The following is a 16456-nucleotide window of genomic DNA, read 5'->3' as shown; positions in this document are numbered from 1 at the left end:
CAGTAAGCTACACCACCCAGTCACGACCACCAAGCCACACCCTCAAATTAGGCTATGCCCACAGAAATTTGAATCCCATCCCTGGGTGGGGGGCACTGAGGATGAGTTTGTAGCACCAAGGGGACCTAAAAAGTTTGTGAACCTCTGCCATAGACCAACAAGAAAGGGGATTTTATTCTAGACTGTTTGTAAGTCCCAAGGCCTTGTCTTCACATATGGCTCAGGGCATATGGTCAACAGAGGTCAACAATATTAATTGCCTGGCTCTCAGAAAATTCAGTCAGTATCTGAGTGGTAGACATGTCCTTGTCATGACTGATAATATGGCTACCAAAGCCCACATCAACAGGCAGGGAGGAACCAGGTCCCAATCCCTCATGTCAGAAGCTGAGGCTTTAGGTAGATGGGCAGAACAACATCTCCTATCCATCTGGACTGAACATATTTCAGGCAGTGATAATGTGCAGGCAGACTGGCTCAGCAAAGCCACCATTGACCATGCTGAATGGAGACTGCATCCTTCCCTATTTCTACAAATAACTCAGAGATTCGTCCTTCCTGTGGTGGATTTGTTTGCCACCCCAGTAAATACACAGTTGCCAAGATACTTTACTAGGTTTGTTACCCCAGGAGCTGAAGGGACCAACATTGTCCACAGCAGATGGCCCCAGGGATTGTTGTATGCTTTTCCTCCCATGCCTCTGCTGTCAGCTGTGGTGTGTAATATACTGACAGAAAGGGCGGAGCTTATCCTATTGACTTCTTATTGGCCTTGATGCCCTTGGTTCGTGGATTTGGTGAACCTATCAGTAGATCATCCTTGGCGGATTCCTAAGGAAGATGAACCTCTCCTTCAGGGGTCCTGAAACATCCAGAGCCCCAGTGGCCACAGCTGATAGTTTGGCGATTGAGTGGAGTGTTTTAAAATGCACCTAATTATCCAGCACCGTTATAAGGACCATTCAGGCCTCCAGGAGACCTTCCATAATCTGCATCTATGATGCTACTTGGCAAGCTTTTTCCCTTTGGTGTTCTAAGTCAAAGATTCAGCCTCTAGAGGCTTCAATAGCACAGATTTTGGAATTCTTACAGGCAGATTTGGATACAGGCCTTTCTCCAAATACTCTTTGTCATCAGGTGGTGGCCCTATCTTCTGTGCTAACTTGCAGAAAGTTGGAATCGTTGGTGCATCACCCTACCGTCTGCAGGTTCCTCAGAGGTGCTTCTAACCTTTGGCCTCCAGTGGTCCACAGATATCCTATGTGGAACCTGTTGAAGGTTTTGCAGTCTCTGACAAAGGTTCCATTTGAACCGCTCAGGTTGGCAAGTTTGCATCTCCTGACAGTTAAGGTAGCATTTTTGGTTGCTATAACTTCAGCCAGGAGAGTATCTGAGTTGGTGGCTCTTTCAGTGTCTCCAGTCCTATGCATATTCCACCCTCACGGGGTGATTTTGAGGCTGGACCCAGCCTTCATCCCAAAAGTCAACAACACCTTGTTTTACAGAGCACAAGAATTGGTCCTTCCAGATTTTTGCCCCAACCTGGCCGATTACTTGGAAAAAGCTTGGCACACTCTAGATGTTTGTAGGGCCTTAAAGATTTTTATCAAGAGGACTTCAGAATTCCGTATTTGTTTCCTTCCAACCTGCCACATTCGGGGGAGCAAGGTAATTTCCTCTATGGTTAGCAGATGGATCAAGTCCTGTATCTCCAAGGCATACACAAGTCATTCCCTCCCAGTGCCTAGGGGTATTACGGCTCATTCTACTCATAGTGCTGCTATAACAGTGGCCTGGGCGACACAGGTTTCAACTGAAGAAGTCTGCAAGTAGCCACTTGGACACCCCCATCTCCTTTCATTCAGAACTACCGTCTGCTCTCGCTTCGGCGGACACTGCGCTTGGGAGACGGGTTTTGCAAAGAGTCGTTACAGAGCATGGGGACCAGGACCAGACATGAACCCTCCCGTGGACAGTCCAGCTTTGGTATGTCCCATTCCTGACCTATCACAGCCTTATAAGGGGGAATGGGCATTGTCTTACCTGAACGCCTCTTCTTCTTGTAGACTAGATAGGTCAGCCCCACCCTGAGTGGTCTAGTCTGCAGTGTGGGCCAAGGGGGCCCCTGATAACCTGGTCTTGATTATGTGTTTCAGAGGCAGTCCTATCTGTCATGAAGTCTTTGCTGGGAGTGGCCAGCTACAGGGGTGGAACTAAGCTTTGACAGACTGTCCAATCAGCTAGGACACTGCGCAACCCATTCCTGGCCTATCTAGCCTACAAGGAGAAGAGGCATTCAAGTAAGACAATGCCCATTTTTAAACAAAACTTAGTTCTCCAGTGTATTCTTGACCGAAAATTTGTGGACATGTATTGTGGCAGACATCTTGCAATTAATTAATCAATACATTGCTTCCTATGTTCACTCATTTTTCCCAGACAAGTCAGGAAGCAGGTGAAGCAGTATATTCAATAGGAAAATAACCAAGTAAGTTGGGAAATTATGTTCTGTCTCTTTCTCCCCTCCCTCAACTTGCTGATAATTTAATGTTTTTAATTATCAAAGCATGACAGATGAGGAAGGTGATAAAGGCACTTCATCTATTTCCTGAAGTGTAGTTGAATTGTAACTGTTGGAAGCAAAAAGCTGCCTACTGCTTGGTCAGGCTTGTGAATTTTGAAAATATTTTAGTTATATATTCTGGGCAGCAGCAGATAATATACATTGGAAAAAAATGTACAACTATATTTCTATATGCAGTGAACAGGGGCTTATAGCCATCAATATGTCAGAATAGGATTTTTGAGGCGCTACGGATTCCAGTATCTTGACCTGATGCTTGGAAGCTAGGAGGGAGTGGATGGATTGAAGCACATGCTTTCTGAATCCCAGCAAGACACATTCATTATTAGCGCAAAACCCTTATGGATATATAGACAGCTCTGTTGACTTTGATGGCACTATTCTAGAAGCAGGTATGCAATGTAATGTCCTGGTCTCCAGAGCATCAGGGGAATCTTTGACTGGGTCCCACTCGTCTTAACAATCGCAACCTACCTTGATTGTAGAAATACTGGCAATGAATCAGGCTCTTGTTTATTCAGTTAAGACTTCAGCTGTTCATTTTACATAGGAAAGCCCTTGAAGGTAACCTGAATCTGCAGCTGCCATGGATTGAACAGGTTTAATAACTGACATGTCTGTTCTTTGAGAGCAGCACTGGTTACTCATTCCAAGCCCAATTTTAAAATGGTGGGAAATGCATATAAAAACCTGTTACTTTGGGGGCTGTCTAATCTATATAGAATCTGCCAGCTCGACCTGAACTAGCTAGGGATGCCGCAGGTACTGGCCAATAAGAGCTTGAGTGCATGGAGGCTTGCAAAACAGCCTTCTCATTAGCAGTGTCCTCATATGGAATACTTTGCCTGGCAAAGTCAGGCTCCCATTTTTGGGACGTTTAGCAATGGGTGCAGTTATTTGCAGGATCCTTGGAATGGCAAATCTTCAGTAGTTGAATAGTTCAATAGTGGAGGAAGTTCATACACTTTGTTTATAACTTTATTATCTTTTAATTTTGGAAGCTGCCTAGTGTTCAGTGAATGTAGGTAGTCCTCAAGATATAGCTGTAATGGAGTCTGTCCATTATGGCTTCTTGTTGTGATGGCCATTAAATAGATTGTCTCACTTGATCTTCCCATTCCTGCTCTCTCCAATGCAGTTGTTAAACAAACTTACAGGTCAAGTGGAGCTTGGGGTGCCTCAGGTGGGAAAGGCCCTTGTAGGCATAACATAGTCCCAGGTCTATCTGCTTTGGTCCTATCAAGGTCTCTCCCACCCTGAGATTCTTTGTTCTTTGCTTCCTGACCCTTGGGTCTCCGTGGGCCTTTCCCCATGCCCCTCAGGTCTCCCCAAGCCCTAGGCCTGATTCCCACTCTACTATGCCAAACACGCTCCTCCTCACTTACCTTTTGATGAGCTCCAAGGTCTTCCAGAGTGCTGGAATAGATTGCTTTATCACAAAGCCATGTGGCATGATTCCAGAAGTGGCAGCAATATTTACAATTCCAGAATGATGCCTTGTAGCCATGGGACAAACCACTGTTTTGCTACCTTAATGTGATTTGCACTTTCAAAAATTTTCCATAGTGCTGTCCAACCTTGATAAGGTAGCAAAATGGAACAATTTGTCTCGTGCCATTTTGTCCTCACCCACAATTGGACAGGAGCAAAATACTGACCATTTCCAGGTTGCCACCATGTGGTCCAGAGATGAGCACACCAAGCAGTGGAGGGACAAAGCAACCTGTACTATCATTATAGAAGGCTTCACAACTCTTCAAAAAGCGAGGAATGCATGGGGCTTGGTAGGGTGGAAATCAAGTCAAAGGCTAAGGTGGAATCATTGGGGGAAGAAATATTTACAGGGACCCAGTGCCAGGGGGTGCTGCATCTTCCGTACAGTTAGCCATAAGGGTAAATGAATGTGGGAATACTTCAGCAGCCATAACATCAGGCCATAGCATGAGTAGCTTTCGGGGGGAGGGGGCAACTTCAAATGGCTCTTAAAGGTTCCCCTTGCACATATGTGCTAGTTGTTTCCGGCTCTAGGTGGGGTGATGCTCATCTCCGTAACAAAGCCGAAGAGCCAGCACTGTCCTAAGACGTCTCTGGGGTCATGTGGCCGGCATCACTAAACGCTGAAGGCACATGCAACGCTGGTACCTTCCCACCAAAGTGGTCCCTATTTTTCTACTTTTATTTTTAACATACTTTCAAACTGCTAGGTTGGCAGAAACAGGGACAAGTAACGGGCGCTCACTCTGTTATGCAGTACTAGGGATTTGAACCACCGAACTACCAACCTTTCTGATCGACAAGCTCAGTATCTTTCCCGTTGAGCAACCATGTCCCTTTAATGGCTCTTAGGTGACTGTTAGTTGAGGAGTAGCTGTGCATGATACTGTAGAGTTTGCGATAATAGATACTACTTTCTCCCATAGACTCCAAAAATGTTTTTCCCTTTCTTTCTTGCCTAGTGTAAATTGTCAATAATACTTTTAAAAATGAATATTACACATTAATACTCCATGTTTTCTTCTTTTTTCTACAGGAAGAATGTATGACTAGATACAAACTGTTGGTTGAACTTATACAAAAGAAAAAAATGGCCAAAAGCTGAACATTTTGAAGATTATTCATCAAAATGAGATACATTAAACATCATATGCAGTGACTTGTATTTTTGTACCTCAGTATTTCAGTATGTCATGTGCCTTAGTAAAAAAAAATCTGTAAAATTTTACACCTTCAATTTGAAATATGTTTTAATAGAATCAGAGTATTTTTGTACAGGAGGGTTTTTTGCCACTATGACAACTGGTATTATAAGAAATGTCATTTGGAATACATATTGGAACAGCTGAGGAAATATCTTTTAATATAAAGTCATATTGCAGGATGGGAAACATTGTGTTTTCTAAGTATCTTACATTTCAGTTTTCATTAATAACCACTCATTCCCTAAGAATATTACACTTTGTTTTATTATCATATAACATTGGCATTACATTCATCCTATTCCAATGAAACATGCAGAGGTAGGGAAGTGAAAATTTAGTCAATTCTGAAATAGAACATTCCACAAAAGTTCCATTCCTGGTTCAACAAATTTTGTATATCCCAGAGCATGATGGCGCAGTGGTTGGAATATAGTATTGCAGGCTAATTCTGCTCACATTGCCAGGAGTTCGATTCCTTCGTTCCTGACCAGCTCAAAATTGATTCAGCCTTACATCCTTGTGAGGTTGGTAATATGAAGATCCAGATTCTTGGGTGCAATATACTGACACTGTATACAGCTTAGAGAGGACTGTAAAACACAGTGAAGTGGTAGGTCTAAGTGCTATTGCTATGGCTGCTTTGGAGATTTATGGAGAACCAACAAATGGAAACTGAATTTCTAATTTCATTCTGTTTGCCTTCATTGTGGATCCTATTAATATTTAGCTTCAGACCATACTGTTCAATACAGCAAATTCTATCTATTGCCTTACATTATAACAATTGGTCCTCCAGTTAATCCTTGACTGCAGCTTTTTCCCCATAACTGACCTTGCTGCCTCAAACCTGTAAAGTCAGTTTCAGGTGGGCAGAGTTGCCCATTTTTCTTTCTACACAGAGCACAGTTGGACAGCATTAATAATTGAGAAATAACTAACTTTTAAAAAATCACAATAGTTGGAAACCTCAATTGAAGAACAAAAGAATGATCAGTCCTATTCAGTAAAATCATCAAAAGTAGATCCCCCCATGGCAGGTATATTAGCTCAAGATATAATAGATGTCAGACTATGTGTGACATTTCAGGCATTCTTACACTCTCTATACAGAAGCAGCCACAACTTAAAATATATATATTTTAGTTGTGAATTATGAGTAAAAGAGCAAAAATATTTGCATTTATATAGTCCAAGCTCTGTCTGCTGGTGGCTGGTGCTAATGATGAAGGCAAGTCTTCATTCCAAATAATTCTACTATACCAGAAGAATCCTCAAGTTTTCAGCCTTGCGGGGAGGATTGGAAAATATGTAAGGGATAAAACTATTGCTTTCAGCCTAAAAAAAATCTACATATTTCATACTAATGCCATGATAGGATGAGGATGTCAATCTTTTTTTTAAAGTGCTAAAATCTTATGTTTCTCAAAATTTAAGAAATCAATTGTGCCTGTTTTCCTTGTGGTGACATGGAGTGGCAGCACATTTTTCCTTATAACTAAAACACAATTTTTCCTATTGGGTGAAAGGATATCAAACATTGTAAAATGACCTTTTTCTCAAGAAAGATAACTCTTTCGTGTCAAGGCACTTTCTGCTGCAGCAGGAACTGGACTTTCCATTCTGGCTATATATTTTGTTAGAGTAGCCACATTAGAATAGGCCTGTTTAAATTCCATTTAAAACACCATGATTTGAACAGTATGCATTAAAAGCATGCTTGTAATAGGACTTGGCTTAGACAGTGATTAATGCATTCCTCTGATGAAAGTCTGTATCATATATTGCAATTTACAGCCATAAACAATATTAAAATTTATTAACCAAAGCTTTGTACATATCTTTATATAAATTGGCAATTTTACATCTAGGCAAAACAACATTTATACAAATTATTACAGAATATTAAACAAGTGGTTTAAATAAATTAAACCACACTGATTTACTTTAGTAAATTTATCTACAAAAGTGATTTGTGACTTTAAAACTTGCCATTAATATATAAAAATAAATTATTCTTACCTTTCAATTAGAACTACCAGTTAGAAATTTTACAAATCAAAATATCCACATTTTATGAATTCGTCACAATACAAAACAGTCACAAAAACTTATTTACAGAAATGAGGTAAGAACTGTGCAATGTTTAACCTAACAATATTGCAGAAACAATAGGTTCTTCCAATTAAGTACACAGTGAAGGTCTAAGTATACTTGAGTATTTTCCACTAATAACTCACAGACTCAAATTAGTGGTTATTAACTCTCAAAACTATTCCCTGTTTTACTGCATAGTCATACAATGAAATTAACTCTTCAAAATGAAATATATCTTTTTTACCCATTAACATTTCATAGCAATGGAAAAAAATTTCTTTTTTTTTGGTAATTTATTAGTGGAAAGCAACCCAGGTAACGATTTGCCTGAGCTATTGATAGTGACAAACATTTCTAGTAAAGGCAGATCAGAAAGGAAGGCTGCTGGTGCAAAGTTGAATATGCTTGCGGCTTTTTATCTCATTTTAGTGCATGCCCAGCTGTCTAAAGCCATCCCTAACCCAACAGAGGGAAGCAACAGGCACTTGGGTTACATTAAATACTACCAGAACAGGAGTTACTTTCTCATCTGGTAAAAGTTCTATGACTTTCAACAGATCCATTTTTCCAGTGATCTTGAAAAAAATCCATCTCAAAATAACAGGTGAAACTCAAAAAATTAGAATATCATGCAAAAGTTCATTTATTTCAGTAATGCAACTTAAAAGGTGAAACTAATATATGAGATAGACTCATTACATGCAAAGCAAGATAGTTCAAGCTGTGATTTGCATAATTGAGATGATTATGATTTACAGCTCATGAAAACCCCAAATCCACAATCTCAGAAAATTAGAATATTACATGCAATCAATAAAACAAGGATTGTACGTAGAACATTATCAGACCTCTGAAAAGTATAAGCATGCATATGTATTCAGTACTTGGTTTGGGCCCCTTTTGCAGCAATTACTGCCTCAATGTGGCGTGGCATGGAAGCTATCAGCCTGTGGCACTGCTGAGGTGTTATGGAAGACCAGGATGCTTCAATAGCGGCCTTCACTCTTCCGCATTGTTCAGTCTCATGTCTCTCATCTTTCTCTTGGCAATGCCCCACAGATTCTCTATGGGGTTCAGGTCAGGCAAGTTTGCTGGCCAATCAAGCACAGTAATCCCACGGTCATTGAACCAGGGTTTGGTGCTTTTGGCAGTGTGAGCAGGTGCTAAGTCCTGCTGGAAAATGAAGTCAGCATCCCCATAAAGCTCATCTGCAGAAGGAAGCATGAAGTGCTCCAAAATCTCCTGGCGTTGACCCTAGACTTAATGAAGCACAGTGGACCAACACCAGCAGATGACATGGCTCCCCAAATCAACACAGACTGTGGAAACTTCACACCTAACTTCAAGCATCTTGCAGTGTGTGCCTCTCCATTCTTCCTCCAGACTCTGGGTCCTTGGTTTCCAAATGAGATGCAAAAGTTGCTCTCATCAGAAAAGAGGACTTTGGATCACTGAGCAACAGACCAGTTCTGTTTTTCTTTAGCCCAGGTAAGATGCTTCTGACGTTTGTTGTTCAGGAGTGGCTTGACAAGAGGAATACGACATTTGAAGCCCATATCCAGGATCTGTCTGTGTGTGGTGGCTGTTGATGCACTGACTCCAGCCTTAGTCCACTCCTTGTGAAAGTCCTCAACACTTTTGAATGGCCTTTTCCTGACAATCCTCTCCAGGCTGCGGTCATCCCTGCTGCTTGTGCACTTTTCCCCCCCACACTTTTCCCTTCCACATAACTTTCTATTAATGTGCTTTGATACAGCACTTTGGGAACATCCAACTTCTTTTGCAATTACCTTTTGAGGCTTTCCCTCCTTATGGGAGGGTGTCAATGATGGTTTTCTGCACAACTGTCAAGTCAGCAGTCTTTCCCATGATTGTGATTCCTACTGAACCAGACTAAGAAACCATTTAAAGGCTCAGGAACCCTTTGCAGGTGTTATGGCTTAATTAGCTGATTAAAGTGAGACACTTTGAGCCTATAATATTGAACCTTTTCACACTATTCTAATTTTCTGAGATTGTGGATTTGGGGTTTTCATGAGCTGTAAGCCATAATCATCTCAATTATGACACATCATGGCTTGAACTATCTTGCTTTGCATGTAATGAGTATCTCATATATTAGGTTCACCTTTTAAATTGCATTACTGAAATAAATGAACTTTTGCACGATACTCTAATTTTTTTAAGTTTCACCTGTAAATATTACTTGTCTTTTCTTAAAAGTTTCATTTTAGCAAAACATTTTAAAAACTAGTAAGACAAAATAAATGACTTAAAACCTGTTTTTTTTTTCTGAAGAAAAAGATGGTGCTTCTAAAACACTGATGACAAATCACCATGTCATTGGCAAAGTTTTCCTATTTTCTTTGCTTTCTTCAAAGAAGTGATGGAACTAAATATCTGATTTTTAGCACTGCAGTTTGTGTAAAGTCAGCAACTGAATTCCGATCAGTTGCCTGAACTGACAGTGCTCTAATCTGAAATCCAAACTTCCAGGCAATTTGATGGAAACTGTTCAGTTTCAGTGCAACACAATGCGACAAAAGGTCAAATTTTACAATAAACAACTTCAGGTAGATTCACTTTTCCAGTGTGCAGTTAGCTCATTGATGTGTCACATCATACCTGCAGAGAGAGAGTGCAACTCACAGCCAGATGAAGTGCTATCAGCAGGATTTGCAATTTTACATACACTTCCAAGTGTTAATTTTTTTTCCGGTGCAAGGGATCCACTTTTATCACTAAGCCTCTGGAGAAAAAAATATATATGTATATATACTGTTTTACAATGCTAAAATTACCAGTGCTTTTGTTAATAAACAATTTATACAGCTAGCCACAATATATCTATCTGCACAGCAAATAATTTTTAACGGATTGAGCTTCCTGCCCATATACCCATATCTGGAAATACTTTCTAAGGCTCGGAAGCAATACTGCAAAACTGATATTTTGAACTGAGAATGCTCGGCCTCCAAAGCTGCTGCCAAAGTAAATCTCCATCTGCTAATTGTTCTCTTTTCTGACTGCTTAGCCTCTTTTGCAAGTCCAAAGGGCACAGAAAACAGCATGTGGTCTTTGCTTTTTGTTCCCTGCTGTTGAGTGAGGGGGAATTTTATCTGCATTGAGTACACTCACTCCTGGGGAGGGAGTGGAGAGGTCATCCCAAATCAAAGCTAGAAGCCTCTTAGCCTGCTCCTCAGATTTAGCCAGCTTCTGCTTTTGCATACTAGCGGTATACAAAATGGGAAATAATATTAAAAAGGAAGCTCAGGACACATCCTATTCTGAACAGCCAAGAGAAAGTTCTACATTCATTTGGCCTGTTATTGAAATAGAAAAGCAGCAAATGTGAATGATTAGGTTTAGCTGTGCGAGAATAAGAAATTCAAAACAATTTAACAAAAACATTTAAAACTTTTGGTTGACCATGAGTACAATCCTTAATTCTAACGCTTCCTTAAATTAAGCTTGACTAAAATACCAATCCAGTAAATACTGTTGGCTGATTAGGGAATTTAAAAATAATTACTGGACAGATCTTATTTCAGAACAGTGATTAGTAGCTAAAGAAAAAAAAAAGAATTGAGAAACAAGACTATCTTCAAGCCACTCTCTTCAATCAAAATTCCTGGCCATTCATGCATATATGTGAGGCATCTTTACTTAATGCTCACAATACTTTTTATTGTTTTACTAGATATTCCAGAGGTGGGTCCTTTCACTGAAACCATATTTGGTATCATTAAACTTCTATATGCAAATCACACTGCATGTAATGATAAGTTTATACAATGGAACATTGTGCTAGAATTAATGTGGTTTTAAGACTGTACACTAGAAGAAAAAAATAGTTCCCTTGCCCCTTGCCAGTGGTTAATACCAGAGAAGTAAATGAACTTAAAAAAAAATATAAAATGTTTGTGCATTTTAGCTTTCTGACCAGATTCTAACTGCTTGGGTAAGGTTTAGAAACTTGCTGCAAATATTGGTATGAAGCCAGCATAGATCACCAACAATGTGACTATAATGTGACTCTTTCTACTTTGTAAAGATGGAGGACCTACAATATCCTAGAAGTCAAAAATACTGAACTATAATTAGAAACTGGGAAAGTTTCATGCTAATTTTCATTGTAGTGAAGTTCACTTTGTCAGCTTTACCAAGAGATTAGAGTTACTTGGTTCATTCAGTGACCAACTACCAAAATAACTGATAGTACAAGCCAGTTGCTTTAAGTTGCACTTCTGCTATGAACAGGAACACTTTTCTTTTTAAGTCTTTTTTATTATAAACCCAAACTCTATATACTCACAGAGACTTTTGGAGCTGCATTATCCCCATGAACTGCAAGGAATGGGTTAGTAGCAGCTGTGTGAAGCGGAGACGCCTGAGAGACTGCCAGCAAGTTATTAATGGGAATCTGTGTAGCTCCTGAAAGCTGCAGTTGCTGTACTTCAGGTTGATGCTGTTGCACTAGCTGATACAGAAGAGCCTGATGCTGTTCCTTTAGCACAATAGATAGAGGAGGCACATTGCAGTTATTATCTTGTAGATTACTATATTTTTCCAAGTAGTTAAATATGGACGAAAGCTAAACTTTCAAATGATTCTCACTCAGCTAGGATTTATAGCTCTTTCATTGTATTCTGAGGAATCATTTTTTAATAGTTTGGAGTACAAAAAAAGTGACTATTATTTCATTGTTCAAGGGAAGAAAGCTAAAAATATTATTCTGAAAGCACCTCATTGCAGAAGGATTCCATGCCTGATCAGACACGGTAGAGAATATTCAGATTCAAATTCATGACCAACTAAAAAGTTCACCTGGCCCAAATCATAATCTCTTAAAGGTTATTGTAAGAACAATATCTCATTCTAAGCAGACAACTTTGAGAGAACAAATGTAACAGCCACAAAAAGGGAATGAAAACAAGCAGCAAACCTCTCACTCATCCTGTGAACTATAAAACAAAAAGAGAAAAAGTTGAAAGGGCAAGGCAAGAAAAATTGTCAGCTGTCTACTGACATAATCAATGCAAACATTCAAATTACAACTGATGAATATGGTGTGTCAAAAATCAAAATACTGGTGAGATAAGGTATAAGCAAACTTCTGTTTTTGGAGAACCATTCTGACAAGAACTTATTGAAGAATTACAGATATAATAGCATCTCAAAGAGGAGTGTCCCATAAATGCTTTTTCCAATAGGGGGAGTTCAGTTCATTCTTCAGAACTGAAGAAACTTCTCGGGTGAGAAGTGAAACATTTTCAAAGAGAGAGAAAAAAAGAAAGTCCAGTTGCCTTTTGGAAAAGCAGCTTTAGGACAACCACAACTGAATGACTGAGAATTTCCATAGCACCCTCAAAGATGTGGGTTTGTCTGTTCTCTTTAGAGAAATTCTGAAAAATCCAAATAATTTTTCTTTGCACAAACGCGCCTTTTTGGATTCAAGATTTAGAAAATGAGTGGTGTGTTAACGTTTGCTGAAATGTATTTCTCAACTTTAGTTTCTCAACTGGCTAGCATACCCAGTAATTCAGGATGATGAAATTTGTTCTTCAGAAACATGTACTGGGTAACAGATCCTCCTGATTTAGACCAAGAAATGAACAACTGGGCAAGATTCATTTAACTTGATAAATTCAAAATGTAATATGACATATTTTCTTGATCATGAAGTCCTTTCTATAGGAAAATTGTAGTTAGTTTTCTATCACATTTGCATGGGAAAGGATCAGACAGTATCCCCAGCAAACAGTTACACATATATACAACATCATCCTCTCCAGCCAACAAGATTAAAAAATTAAATTGGTCAAAATGGCAGCTGCCGCATTTTAAGGCAAGAGCTACACTGCTTTTAGTGGTATTTCACTTTGTTTTTTGAAGACAACAGTGTTAACTGGGAATTAATCCTTCCCTCTTCTAAACTCTCAATTATAAGCACTACAAGGATACGCCCATGGAAAGATAGAAAAATTTTCAAATTTTTATCTTTTTAGAAAAAACGGTAATGGATCTCTGAAGGTATTTACTGGGAATGCTAAGAATCTAAATAATTTTCAAATGTATTCCAGTGAGGTTATTTCTAAGATCTAGATTAAGGATGAATTAGAGAGATCATCATCAAGCTGAAAAATATTGGCATGAGCTCTGATGGAGAATGAATCAACATGATGTCATCTTATCAGTGACGGTGGACCAAAAATGTGGCCAAATTATCTCAGCAGATGCAAGGTTCTCTGACTAGGGCAAAATAGTGCTGGACACGAAATCACATCAACTTGAATTCAGATGTGAGATTTACCTTGAAAGAACATATCTGAAGTGGAAAGTTATGAGAATGAGAATGCAACACGTGCAAAAGCTATATATCATGTTATCAATCTACAAATATGAGGTGATAGAATTTGAAAAGAATATGGAGTTACAATACATGCAAAGTATTGACACTATATCTTGAACTATTCCAGGAAATACAGGTAAAATAATTGGAATTATGAAAAACGTGGTAAGAAATTATACATCCTAGAAGAGTGGGAAAGAATGGAGCCAAGGAATTTGGAGAGATATGTCCTTCAGAAACAGAATAGGCATGAGGTACGAGTTAAGTGATTTTTCCCAATAAGAGAAAATTTTGGTTTCGACTATCCCAATGGGTAGGAGTAGTTCTGCAAGTAGGAGTAGTTCTGCAAAAATAGGTTTTTAGAGGGACCTGTCCTAAATATATGTTTCTGAGATCATGTGCTTGAACAAAAATTGGTAAAGACTGGACAGTATAAATTAAATTCAGCAACAGCAGGAACAGTAGAAGGATAATTCAAGAAGGCAGGAAACAAAAGCTTTTTCCTATTGCCCTGACTGAAATATGAAACCACTGAAAAAGTTCTTAATTTTTAATGAGATATGTTGATGGTGGTGCAATAGAGACCTGTGTGATCCCTCCAGATTGTGAAAAGTTCAATCAATCTTTGAAAAAATGAGATGATCACCAGGCAATTTGGGAGACAACAAGACTATTTAGTAAATGCATGGAACAGATAATAGAAGTCTATTTCACCAAGGAAAAAAAGTCCAATTCATAAGGCTGAAAGTTGGATGTCTGTGAGAGGAAAAAAATGTCATGATGAAAAATTCTAAGGATTTTTAAAAAAAAAATGCTAAAAAGACTTAAAAAATTAAAAATAAGGAATGAAATTATTTTCAGTAAAGCAGAAGAACACAAATGTTAAAGTTGCAATGACAGAAAACATACTGAAAGGAATCAATGGGAACTATGTCTTGGAGCCTGCAATCAAACAAATCTGAAAGTCCTAGACAAGTCTGAATGGACTCTGTGCAGGCAAGTAACCCAGATGCGTAGATCAGAAATCACAATGATATATAAATTTATTTATTTATTTATATTCTGCATTTGTTTTTACAAATATCCCAAAGCAGTGAACATATCCAACCTATCTTCTTTCTCCCATTTTTCCTACAATAACAACCACCCTATAAGTTATTTTGGGGCTGAGAGAGGGTGACTGGCCAAAAGTTATCCTGTTGGTCTTCATGGCTAAGGTAGGACTTGAACTCGTGGTCTCCCCCTTTATAGCCTGGTGCCCTGACCACTAGAGCAAACTGGCTCTCGAGCTAATAGTGTGTACGTTTTCCTAGTCCTCTTTTATTTTTTGATGCAGTAAGTGAAGACATGCCAAACCTTTTAAGGTGGTGATAGGGCCTACATTTTTTAAATCCCATTCTTTTTTTTTGAAACTGCAGATCTCTAGTTTATCCATGAACATTCTGATATTACAGCCTATCAGTGACAGGCTGAAATATATAAGCATCAACACTCATTCCTGAACATTGAAAATATAATGATAAAATAGAAACGCTTACTGATGTGAATTGTTGAGTATTTAGTAAGTGGTGAAATTGCTGCTGCTGTTGATGTAGCAGCAATTGTCTCTGCTGGTCAGGAAGAAATCCAAGTCCAGAAGTTCTGCGAAATAGCAAGGTGCATTTTACTGAGCAAACATGCTTAGATCACTTCTATACCATACTTTCTGAAAAATTAAACTATTTAAAACTGAAATATATACTGATTTGTGTGTATAGGCTGATCATGTATTTCTAAGCATATACTCAATTTTTATCTTAAAAGTTTATTTATACAACATTTACTGATGAAACATTAGAAAATAAGTACAACTGAACTAGCAAAGTACTTAATATCACTGATATACTAACAAAATAATTTAATCATACAAATATTGAAAATCTCATCCATAGTTTCAGTGGCATGCTGAGCTATGCTCAGAAGCAAGGACGAGAGACATTAAATGCCTCTTTATCACTTTAAAAAATATAGGGAGTTTTAAAATTCCTATAGTGCAGGAAAACTACCTGCACCACAACTGTTCCTCAATTTATGACCATATTGGAGTCCAGAATTTCAGTCATAAATCTTTGTGGTTGTATTTTTAGGCATTGCTGATCAGACTTGATTTTATGACCTTTTTAGGATAGTTGCAAAGATAATCAGCACAGCTGTTAAACAAACCGTGTGGTCATTAAATGAATCCAGCATGTCGAATGGGCTTTCAAACTTCTGCTGGAAAATGGCAAAATCTGTTGCAAATTATGGTCATGAGATTGCATGGTGTACATGGTATACAGAGTTGTAAATATGAGCCAGTTGCAAGGCTCAAGATGCAATCATGTGTTGGTGGGTGGTGCCTGTAATCAGGAACTTTTGAGGATGGATTGTAAGTAGCTTTTAAAAATCCATCGTAACTTGAACCAATCATTCAGCAACCGGTCGTATATGCAGTCATACATACTTGCATATTAAAAAAACAGCACATATTTGACAAAACAAAAAATACATTAATACATACCAGGGTCAATATAGAATGTTTTCAAATTAAGCATTAAAATCTGTTACTGTCTGTCATTTCTAAGTTTCAGACATTCTTTATTTCAACGGACAATTCTGTCATCCTTTGCAAACATTTTAACTATTTCATTCTAGAATTGCTCATTCAGTATTTCAAATTCCATGTTTCCTTTCACTCAATCACTATGG

General features: G+C 38.6%; 2 protein-coding genes across 10 annotated transcripts in view; one reads left to right on the top strand and one right to left on the bottom strand.

The window, feature by feature from the left end:
- Window positions 1–5469, top strand: part of DNAJC1 (DnaJ heat shock protein family (Hsp40) member C1) — a 113618-nt gene extending 108149 nt beyond the window's left edge. Inside the window, exons 11-12 of one of the 5 annotated variants that reach the window (XM_087915394.1) lie at window positions 1866–1986; window positions 5115–5469. In XM_087915394.1, coding sequence (XP_087771520.1) covers window positions 1866–1986; window positions 5115–5131 — 138 coding nt within the window. In that variant the 3' untranslated portion in view covers window positions 5132–5469. Of the gene's footprint in view, window positions 1–1865; window positions 1987–2156; window positions 2296–4227; window positions 4501–5114 lie in introns of those variants that run through there. The other 4 variants (XM_087915393.1, XM_087915395.1, XM_087915392.1 and 1 more) reach the window with 4 other exon arrangements.
- Window positions 5470–7082: 1613 nt separating this feature from the next.
- Window positions 7083–16456, bottom strand: part of MLLT10 (MLLT10 histone lysine methyltransferase DOT1L cofactor) — a 136569-nt gene continuing 127195 nt past the window's right edge. For 4 of the 5 annotated variants that reach the window (XM_026706240.2, XM_087915389.1, XM_026706242.2 and 1 more), the window contains 3 exons: window positions 15268–15370; window positions 11693–11884; window positions 7083–10126 (listed from right to left, as the gene is read on the bottom strand). In XM_026706240.2, the coding sequence (XP_026562025.2) occupies window positions 9992–10126; window positions 11693–11884; window positions 15268–15370 (430 nt within the window). In that variant the 3' untranslated portion in view covers window positions 7083–9991. The remainder of the gene's footprint in view (window positions 10127–11692; window positions 11885–15267; window positions 15371–16456) is intronic. The other variant, XM_026706241.2, reaches the window with a different exon arrangement.

Source organism: Pseudonaja textilis, chromosome Z (assembly GCF_049901715.1).
Source record: "Pseudonaja textilis isolate UNSWEBS1 chromosome Z, rPseTex1.2, whole genome shotgun sequence".
NCBI lineage: Eukaryota > Metazoa > Chordata > Lepidosauria > Squamata > Elapidae > Pseudonaja > Pseudonaja textilis.
Note: the sequence above shows the minus strand (reverse complement) of the source record. Positions and strands in the feature narration are given on the sequence as shown.